Source organism: Perognathus longimembris, chromosome 2 (genome assembly GCF_023159225.1).
Source record: "Perognathus longimembris pacificus isolate PPM17 chromosome 2, ASM2315922v1, whole genome shotgun sequence".
In the NCBI taxonomy this organism is placed as follows: domain Eukaryota; kingdom Metazoa; phylum Chordata; class Mammalia; order Rodentia; family Heteromyidae; genus Perognathus; species Perognathus longimembris.
Genome location: NC_063162.1, coordinates 14,256,281 through 14,267,492, shown reverse-complemented (window position 1 = coordinate 14,267,492; position 11,212 = coordinate 14,256,281). Strand labels below are relative to the sequence as shown.

The following is an 11,212-nucleotide window of genomic DNA, read 5'->3' as shown; positions in this document are numbered from 1 at the left end:
ACACACACTTCCGGGAGGCTCCCGGCCTCAAACTTCCCCCTGGGAAGCAGGCTCCGGTGCCGTGTAGTTTAAGGAGCCCAAACCATTTTCTGGAAGTAGTGGGGACAAAAATGATGACACTGGTCCCTGGGAACACCATTATTTTCGCAGGCTTTTGGAAGGCACGAATGGTGAGTCTTGTCCTGCGCGAAGTTCTCACTCGTGAAGACTGAGCGGAAACGAGAAGGCGCAGTCAGCCCGATTTCCGGAGGACAGAGATTGTGAAGGACAACCAGGAAGCAGCTGGGCTGGGAGCTGTCCCCGGTTCTCTCCGCTCGGCTCCCCTGGACGCTTTATCAGGGTCCCTACGCCGCGGACCCCTGCGCTGCGTGGCCCTCGACCTGACCTAGGCTTCGGCCCGGGTCCTTCACCCCGGAGCTGCCATGTCTTCCGACTTCGAAGGCTATGAGCAGGACTTCGCCGTGCTCACGGCTGAAATCACCAGCAAGATTTCCAGGGTCCCCCGACTCCCGCCCGGTGAGAACCCGAACCGGGCCGGGAAGGGGCGGCGTCCGGGGGGGTGGGGTGGGGACGGGGCGGCTGGGAGCTGTGGAACGCTACGGGTCAGAGTCCCCAGGGCAGGCCGTGGCGGCGGTCCCGGGAGAGATGCGATTCTAAGATGGAATGTAGGGAGCAGGTGAAGGGACCTTTGGAATTTGGGTTCGCATTCTGACTCCAGCTCAGTGGAATTTGTAACCTTTTCTCAACGTCTTAATTTTATTTTCGGTTGTAAAATATAGAGGTAAGAGGGTTCAGAGAAAATGAATCAAAGTACCAAGATAATGGATCTGCAATATACCAATATACAGCTGCGTTGTGGTGGTATCTTTATTATTATTGTTATTGCGACAAAGTAGAGTGGAAGGATAGAATGATGGAATTCAAATCCCATGCGTGTTAAAATGGGGGAGAAATGTATGTCTCTCACAAGGCTGTTGTGAAGTGATATAGCCCTTTCACGTGTATTAGCTGGTAATTAGAAATAAGTATTTTTTCGTTTTTCTCATGTTTCTTGGGGACTTAAAACATAATTTTATGTCAAACTTGGTACAGAACAATTTTGCGTACACATTGTCATCTAGAACTGTTCCTTTCTTTTAGTGTTGTGTTTTTATCATGTGATAGTTTTCTGCGCTATGTTGTGAAGACAAAGTGAGAGCCATGTCGTATTTCTTTGGCATTCATTAAATAAGGGTTTAGAAAAATAATTTTTAAATTAATGGGCACATGACTATATAACATGATATTTGTCACTTGTGTTTTAAGACACTTTTAGAATTTGCTTTTCTCCCAGTACAGATTTAATCTGAGTAATTAGTTACAGATAAGAGTTTTGCTTTTTTGTTTCATTTTGTTACGGATGTAGATGCTGGGCTTGACCCTACTATAGATCTGGGATAGGAACTGAAGAAGAGAGGGTGTTCTGGAAACTGTAGGCAACTTCACTTTCCCCTCTAGTCAATCAAGTTCTTGATGCCAGCACAAAGGCCTAACTTGTTATTCATCTTTCTGTACTTCCCCCAAAACAGAGTTTATAAATAATTTTCTTTTATTTCCTTGTTTTTCCTCCCCCCACCTATTTTCTGTTAATAGGGATATTTGCTTGAAGCCAGGATCTCTGAACTTACACCCCACTCATCTCTTGACGTCTCAGTTAGTTCTGGAGAAGGTGGATGTCTTAAGAGGTTTTTGAATCCAAGTAAGGGAACAAGAGGAGAGACCCAAGGTAGCAAACACCACCAAGCTCTGATGCCTCGGAGATTTTGGGGGAGAAAGTGTCTGATGACCTCATCACTTCATGACACATCACCTCGTCTCTTCTCTTCAGTTCTACTTTGCTCCACTTCCCAAGATCATCTTGATTTTGCTATCATTTGTGATCAGATACTACTTCCTTTGAATTGAGACCCACAGCCTCACAATATCAGGATTTGTGTTGCAGTTGGACTTTTGCTCATATTAAGTTGTAATGGTTTTAGCAGTAGAGATCATTGTGCTAGTATTAGTGTTGGGAAAATTTTATGAAGTGTCAGTTGTCCTTGGGTACAAGTTGTAAAAACTGTTTCCAAGAAAAGAAATTTTATTACAATTGCTTTTTCTTCTCTTTATATTTTAATGTAACAATTGTTAGCAAATAGAAGGAAACATTCGAATCATGTACTTTAAAAATAAAGTCAAGCCTCTTGGAATTGTAGTTCCAAACATAAATGTAAGTAAATGTGAGTTCCAAACATAGCAGTTATATTTGAAAGGATACTGTATTGTTGATTTTGGACAGACACTTACTTTAATAACAACACTTTTAATACAGTGTTTTGTCTTTTATGGCTTGTGCTTGCTCTCTTCTAGTTGATAGAAAAAGATGAATGTTGATAGAAAAGATGAATGTTTCAGATGTATGTCTGTGGACTACCAAATTAATATGTATAACCATGACAAAAACAGTATGATTAAAAGTATTTATTGATATCTCTTTCTGGGTTTCATTAGTGTTTTTGGTGCTCCGCAAAAAAAAAAAAATGGATTTAGAGGAGATAGGCTATCATTTACTTGAGTTAAGAGGGTTAAAAAAAGGAACATACTCTCAGGACAAAGCAGCTCATTTCTCAACATATTATTTAAATTGAAGCAGAGTAGGCATGATCTATTGAATTTTACTCTCTGGTATGCATGTATAATGTCTTCTATTACTTCCAAAGAGAATAGAAAGATGAATACTTTTAAACTATTAAGGAAGAAATTTTATTACTCTGTGATTCTTTTGGACAATAAAAAAATCTTTGCTCTTAGACTTAAGTGTTTAGAGCTTAACTAATTTTGGTAATTGTACTTTTGTGACGGGTGGGTTTCTATATTCTTAGGGTACTATATTTAAAAACTGACTTTTAATTATTACTGCCCTTTGGGAAAGTCAGGAAAATTAGTGAGGAGAACTGTAACATTGCAGTGAATTCCTAAGTGGGAAGTACCATATACAAGCAGTTCCTGAACATGGAGTCGGCTTCTTAAAGGATTTTAGAGTTTTGTTTTGTAATTACTTTCTTTCCTTGCTACTTACAGAGATGTAAATGATCTGTTGTGAATCCTATCTTGTTGTGATAGTAGTCAGGAATGCACCACAAGGTGTTAATTGCAGAGTTGTTAATTAAGACTCACACTGCTTGATATCAGATCTGTTTAAGAGCCCAGGTCTGTTAATTACTAGATGTACAATTGTAGATAATTTGGTTGGCCTATCTAAAGCCTGCCTCTCTCATCTATAGAATGAGGGGAAAGAGGTAATAGTTTCCACTTTATAATGTAATAAAACATATAACACACTAGCTCAGTTGTTGCATAGAGAAAGCATGTGGCAAAGCTAGGCCATGTAATATCACTACCACTGCTGTGGTGGGTTGGCCAGGACTCAGTCAGACTTTATTGACTTAATTGTACTTTTGAAAGAATCTTGGACTTCAGTTCTTGCTTCCTTGTTGTACTTAATAAAGTGGGGCTAAGTTCTCTTGATGGCGATCTACAATTTGAAGAAAGGTGAGGGATCAGGTATGTCTGGACATGAAATTGGAATTAGGCTTTGAACTCAGGACATCAGTAAGGGAATCAAGGGAGAGGATTGAATATGGGAGTAAGACAGGTGGTGCCTTCTAGAAGGAAATGCTCACATGTTATGAATTAGCTATGCAAAGCCTGAAAGATTTAGGTGACCATCTAAACAGCTGTGTATGAATGAAGCCATAACATAGCTACATGATTATCTCTTTCTTTTCGAAAGTGGATATAGGAATGGATGTCTTCTTTAATTTATAAATACAGTAGACATGGTATCCACAGGATTGTGGTTCTGAGGAGGCACCACTAAAGCATCCTGTTCATGCTTAAGATGCAGACTTCATAACTGTACTGAGGATGCTTGGTTCATTTTCCCCATAATGTATTTAGGCATGCCACCTTTCAACAAACCTAAAAATTTAACTTTGTTACTTAAGCACATTAACTTGCTTTGGGAGCACCATATGCCTTTTTCATGTTTTACAAAGTAAGGGCAGGGAAAAAGCAGGTTACATAGGATTTAACACAACTGATGATGACACAGGACTTGGAGCTTTTCTGCATCAACTGAGCTGTGTAGTGTGTGTGTGTGTGTGTGTGTGTGTGTGTGTGTGTATTTAAATTTGTTTCTGATTTGGCTCAGTCTTTGTTGGTAAATGTACTTTTTCTCTGTGAGTAGCAAATATGCCCCCTCTCAGACTCCCCTGCTTAAGTTAATCAGATTCAATTCTGTTGCACTCAAACAACCCCAAGAGGTAGCTTAATACAGATTTGAGATTTGATGGTGAATAAGGAAAGACAGAGAGTTAAACGGTAATAAATAGAGATTGGAGTTGTGGCTCAGTTGGTAGAGTGATAACCAATGGGTGAAAGTGGCAAGTACTGAGTTCGAATTTCAGTCTTAGACATAAAAAAAAAGAGAAGGAAAAGAAAGAGTAACGAATAGACAGTATGGTTAGTATGTGGATAGTGTATTGGAAAATGGATGCTTTGAAATAAAATTGGCAAGGCTGCTTGGATCTGAATTGTGGCTGGCCTTGACTGCCAGATGCAAGAGTTCCCATCAAAGCCACATTTTAGGAGATTGAGTGGAAGAGGAGAGGGCAGGACTTGGAGGCAGGAACACCAGGGTCATTGGTGACCTCGCTTCATTTGTAAATCCGTGCACTTTCTAAATTATTTATTCCATTCACCACCATTTTTGAGAACTAATTATATATGTCAGGTTAATTGCTAAATTTTAGTCTAGAAAGATGATTAAGACGTAGTTTCTATCTTAGAGCCCCCAAGGTGAACGGTTAATCAGACCTGCTAGTGTGAGAGAGAAATCACTGAGATTCTGTAAAAATTATAGGCATTCTATCTCCAAGGAAGATTCTTCCTTTGTTGGGCTAGGAAGGGCTTGAGAGTGGTAGTGGTTTCTCAGGTTTTGCTAGATGGTCCCAGTGAGGATGAGTGTAAGTATAAGCATTGAGGAGTTCTGGATGTATATCAAAAATCAGAGGTACAGCTTGAGGTTCTTAAGTACCTCATATAGATTTTTTTTTTTTGGGGGGGGGGCAGTCCTGGGCCTTGGACTCAGGGCCTGAGCACTGTCCCTGGCTTCTTTTTGCTCAAGGCTAGCACTCTGCCACTTGAGCCACAGCGCCACTTCTGGCCATTTTCTGTATATGTGGTGCTGGGGAATCGAACCCAGGGCCTCATGTATATGAGGCAGGCACTCTTGCCACTAGGCCATATCCCCAGCCCCCTCATATAGATTTTAAGTGGCTAAAATTCCCAGAGGCGCAGAGTTGAGTCACAGGAGAAGGAAAGCAAGGACTGTCCCTGAGGAAAGCAACAGTTAAAAAAACTGGGCTATAAAAGAGGAAGAAGCTGAGCACAATGAAGCTGAAGGGAGCACTTGGGAGTCGCAAGCGCATGTGTCTTGGAAGCTAAGAGAGGAGAGAAAGTTACCACGTGAGAGGAGCAGCGTGTCAGAGCCACAATATTGGATAAAAACAGGGACCGCAGAATGCCACTTAACTGTGTAGAGGAAAGTTAGTCGTACCCCAGTGAGAGGCATTTCAGTGGAACAGGGAGACAGGAGTGAGGTGACAGGGAGAGGAGGAAGGAAAGGTTCTGCCCTGGCTTCTCCAAGACTGTGGGTGAAGAGGGCTCAGTGGCAAGGAGGACAGGTTACAGGTCAGGAGAGGTTTTTTAAGATTCTCTTTTGTTAATGAGCCCTAGATGTCTGTGACATGGACTTTCCCAACACCTGAGTACCTTTAAAGAAAATGTGTCCCTTCTAATATGCAAATGTACAATTTCACTCTTGATTCAAGATAGGCTTGTCTTACTTGGTGTTCTTTTCTATGACAAAAAGTCGAATTGACTGTGCAGAGACTTCAAGAGATTGAAATGTGTCAGAATAAACATAGAGTCATACATTAATTTTTTCCTTCTGTGTAATTTTCTTAGGAAGAAACTCAAAGTATATAGGAAACACCTTATATAAACCTTTTACAATCACAACTTGTACTAAAGGCATTCCATTTAAGGTTGATTTCTGAAGCACTAGTCAGCCAGTGAATGTGTGTATACTTCAGGCTTCATGACTGTTCTAGTCAGTTGTATAGTCAGTGTCTTAAGGTTCGGACATAAACTCCCTCTTCAGTAAGGAAGAAGCCTGTCTGTCAGAACAAAAAAACAAACTAGGTTATGCAGTCAGGTAAAACCAGTTGTCTAGAACTTGGAACTAACCATGACTACCTCTCAAGCTCTCAGCTTCTTTCTAAACATTGCCTTCACTTTTAACCATTGTAAACTCCCTTGGGAGCAAAACTAGTGGATGTTCACAGCTTCCGGGCCTGTGTTCTCAATACTAACACTTTCCTCTGGCTCTTGAAATCTGATTTTTGGGGGGAGGATATGCTTGCCTTGCTCCCAATCCATTGTTGACCAGAGGCTACTAAAATTAGCCCAGCTAGGATATCTATCATTTGCCAAGTCACGGTGACCAAAATGGCAGGATTGTGTAAGGAGACATTACTGACCTGGTAGGTGAAGATGGATGTCTCCAAAGAGTGGAGGCTATTAGGGTACAAGGCAGAAAACTATACATACTCAATAAGCCTGACTTGTACAAAACTTCGGTGAAGCCTAACAATGGGCCTGTTGATTTAGAATGAAGTTATGGAAAGGTTTTCTGACACCATGTGACAGGGTATGTCTCTCCTACAGAACAGAATTCCAGTTGGATTATAACCTTATTTTACAGAGTTTATTAGACCACATACATGTCACAATTTAAAAGTAATTCCATTTGTATCAAGCTGTTAAATAAAAAAACAACTAATTTTTTGTCCAGGATTCCATAACCAGTGAATAAGATAGTAGCTTTGGATTTAGAATGCAGATTTTAAATATTTCTTGTAATATGATATTTCTTAATGTTGCTGAAAGTACAGTATTTAAAGGAGTATAAGAATTTGCTTGGTTTTAGGAAATATTTTTATAGGTGGCTTCTGAATTACATTTTTAAATCATTTCTTCCTAACTTGCTACACTTATGACTTTGCACATCCCCTAGACTACCACTAAGTCTGTTGACATAGTGTTGACATAGTCTCTCCTATTAGTCTCTCTTAAAAATGTCTGACCTCCTTAGCAATTAGCACTCCCTAGAGAGGTGGCTCCAAACCTACCTAAGAGTGATATAATCTGATCAGACTTGATCAAAAATCTGATCAGAAAGGAAAGAGTATATAAAATAGAAGATTTAAAAGAGTAAATTTATCTGTATCCTTAGTGATTCCTTGATACTTTGTTTGTTTCAGATGAGAAGAAACATATGGTTGCAAATGTGGAGAAGCAGCTTGAAGAGGCGAAAGAGCTGGTATGTGGAGACTTAGGAAGAATTTGAACACATAGTCCTCAAGAAATGCCTTCTTCTAACCTGTTCTGTGTGTTGTAGAAATGTGGAGTGTTACTGATGAATGTTTTCAACTCATAATTCATCAGCTTCTATTTGAAAGGGATTTAATAGGTTCTTGAGATTTCATTTTATTTTCTTGAGGTGGTTGACTAAATAAAATGTTAACCTCTTTGTGTGTGTGTGTGTGTGTGTGTGTGTGTGTGTGTGTGTGTTTTAAGATAAGCTGGCCTGTGATCCTTATGCCTCAGCCTCTTGTGTGCTGAATCCATAGTGTCACCATGCCCAACTCCTAACCTCTAATTATTAAAGTAGTTCTAAGAGCTGCAAATAGCTAGTGTTTGATCAAAGCCCAGCAGTTTCTAGATACTGGGGAAAGTGTATTATTTACTTTATAATATTTAACTTTCTCAGAATGCCTTTAAAATACTGTTAGACAAAAACTGCAGAGGGTCTGCAAGCTGAGTGAATTTGCTTGGTTTAATGGATGCTCATGGAAGACATGCTACGTCTAAGTGAGAAACAGAAGTCTTGTTACACACAGAAGTAAAAGCAGCTAGGAGAGTTTCAGCCTGGTTGTCAGTTCCCTGACTGTGGCTCCTACCACATGATGCTTGTGTGTGCTTATCAAGCAGTGACATACTTTAATGGATAGGAGAGGAACACAGATCCTGGAAGCAAGCCACTCTGTAGTAACCTCGAAGCAAGGTTGTTCTTTGGTCTAGAAGGCCGCATCTTCTCCTTCAAGGTTGCTCCCTGTGAACAGAATGTTCAGCAGTGGCACGTACAAGATGAACCTTGCATCCTTGGCCTATCTGGCAAGCCATACAGAAGCATAGGAGAACCATGGCCACAGTTTTGCTACTACTATCTTGTAGATGGGTTCTGATACTTAGTAAAGTAACTTTCCTGAGGTACCATACCCTACTAGGTGGAACAGTAAGACTTTGTACCTAGATATACTAAATTCAGAGCTATAGCTCATTCATTACTTTTTCCTAAGTATACGTTCCTAGACAGGTGTTGGCAGCTCATGCCTGCAATTCTATCTATTCAAAAGGCTGAGATCTGAGGATCAAGTTTCAAAGCCAGCCTGGGTAGGGAAGTCCATGATACTTTTATCTCCATTTAACCAGAAACGAATCTGAAGTAGAGCTGTGACTTAAATTGTAGAGTGCTAGCCTTAAGTGAAAAAGCTACAGGACAGTGCCAATTCCCTGAGTTCGAGCTCCAGTACTGGTGCACATCCACACACACACTCTCTCCTAATCAAGGAGAAAAATGGGTAAAATACCATGTCTTAATGTTTTGTTTGAAAGCCAAGCATGTATTACAAGTATGATTCAATTTGCTACTGTGAGTTGTAGTCCCATTGAAGGCACTGCTTTTCAAATACTGAAGGGTACTGTTTATTTAGTCTTTCTTCAGTATTTCTGGTTGATTGACTTAGGACAGTTTCCTAAAATGTTACTCTTAACTGTTCTGACTTGTTCAAAAAATTTTGGAAACTGGCTTAACCCGAGCTGGATGTACAGGTCTTTGTGGATGTTGTTTTTCTGCAGAAACTTCTTGAACCCTTAGATAGGCTCAAGGAAATTGTGAGTCTCTAAAAAGGGCTTGTGGAAGGTGGCTAGAGCTGGAATATTTCTCAAGCTTGTTTGACCTTGTTAACAGGCTTACTTGGATTTGCTGACAGGACCACATATGAAGGGCTGCAGCTTTGCCCATTTGCTCCCTCATTGCCTAGAAAACAACTCTTCAGTGTCTTCATGCACTTAGTTACTGGCACTGGCTCTTTTGTATCTATCACAACTGATGTAGGCTGGGTGCTGGTGGCTTATGCCTGTAATCCTAACTACTCAGGAGGCTGGGATCTGAGGATCGCAGTTCAAAGCCAGCCTGGGCAGGAAAGTCCATGAGACTCTTATCTCTAATTAACCACCAGAACACTGGAAGTGGCACCATGGCTCAAATTGGTAGAGCACTACCCTTGAGCAAAAGAGCTCAGGGACAACACCCAGGCCTGCAGTTCAAGCCTTGTGACCAGCAAAACACAAAACAAAAGAACAAAGACCCCCCCCCCAAAAAAAAAACCACCCTGATGTGCTTTGTGTTAAGCAGGGCCTATCAGCTTTACCTCAGTGTTTACAGCCTGTCATGTCTGCTTCTCCTTTGAAATATTCTTTGTGTTTTATGCTTTTTTCCTTACTTTGTCTCTTGCTTTATGTTAGCCTGCTTCTCCTTTGAGTTCTGGTTTTTGTGTAAAAAGCCTCACATTTTACACAAATTAATCAGGCAGCGTGTGTTTTCCTTTGGTGGCTAGAAAAAGCATAAGTAATATAAATACTTAATTCTTTGGATCTTGAGTTGACTTTTTGTGTTGTTAAGTCTCCATAGCAGATGTTTTGTTTTGTTTTGCTTGCGAGTGGAGGGAGCATCAAACTTGATAGTTTATGTCCCTTCTTCTGGAGACATTCCACTTGGCTGATAATGATAACAATCGGATCTGCAGACTGAGGTTTTACTGTCTGTAATCAAGTGTAGAACAGAGCTGTGTCTTCATGGGGCAATTGCACATATACCAATGGCCATGCCTTCCATTCTGATGGCCTGTGAAAAACATGAAGCCAATGTATCTCACTCTTACTAATGGCTTTATTGTGTTTGTGTATTTCTTTTTCTCGCTTTCTCTAATTTCCATCCAATTTCATTTAGGATATCCTTACAAAATGCCTTAACACAATAATTTACTTACCTCTCAGATTTTGACTTACATGTACTTTTGCAATTGTCTGGATGGCTCCATTTACCTTGTCAGAGGCAAATAGTTAATTTCAAAGAAGTGCTCTAAATAACTGCCTTACTAAGTAATGACTTGGTTTATTGGAAATTCACAGTTATGTCAAAACATGTCAATAATTTATGTAGTTTTAAATTAAGGCTAATTTTTTCTTACAAACTAGAGGTATGTTTATTAAAGTGGATTCTCTACTATAGATATATATTATAGCCAATCTCTGGGCTTACCTATGATAATTATTCAGTTTCTAACTCTGGAAAATAAGTGACAAGATTGTATTGTTACTGGAAATAACTTTCTAGAATGCTTTGAGAAGCAAAGTACATTACGTACAACATTTCTCTATTTAAGTTGTCAGACATGGCTTTAGCCAACATTTTTTAACCAGATTATATATTTTTTAAAATTTTTTTTTCATTTCAATTTCAAGTTGGCTATGGCTAGTACCTGGTATAGTGCTTGCTCTATTTCATCTTCTTCATCAGTCATCATCATTCTTAGAATTAATGTCAATTTCATGATAAGTAAGAGATCACCAAACACATTTTAGGGATACCTCATTTAGTGTTTACAACTACCCTTAGAAAGACCTATTATTCTTAGAAATGGGCAAAATAAGGCAGAGAGACATTAAGACCCTGTTCAAGTTCCCATGCCTACAAATTAGAGGAGCTTACAGTGTGAACACAGGAATCTCACTCCCCAGCCCAGGTTCTGAACCTTTAGATTGAATGATGGACTACTCTACCAACAGTAATGTTTGGATTAATGCATATGTTTCAGAAGACATTCCTTATTCCAGCTGCTGGTGGCTCATGGCTGCAATCCCAGCTACTCAGGAGGCTGAAGTCTGAAGATTATGGTTCAAAGCCTTGGCAGACAAATCTGAGAGACTCATCTAACTAGCAAAA

The 11,212-nt window shown here is 40.0% G+C and overlaps 1 protein-coding gene across 4 annotated transcripts in view; it reads left to right on the top strand.

Annotated features, from left to right (window-relative positions):
* The first annotated feature begins 75 nt into the window (after positions 1–75).
* Positions 76–11,212, top strand: part of Vti1a (vesicle transport through interaction with t-SNAREs 1A) — a 312,552-nt gene continuing 301,415 nt past the window's right edge. For all 4 annotated transcript variants that reach the window (XM_048338260.1, XM_048338262.1, XM_048338263.1 and 1 more), the window contains exons 1-2: positions 76–516; positions 7,407–7,465. In XM_048338260.1, the coding sequence (XP_048194217.1) occupies positions 423–516; positions 7,407–7,465 (153 nt within the window). In that variant the 5' untranslated portion in view covers positions 76–422. The remainder of the gene's footprint in view (positions 517–7,406; positions 7,466–11,212) is intronic.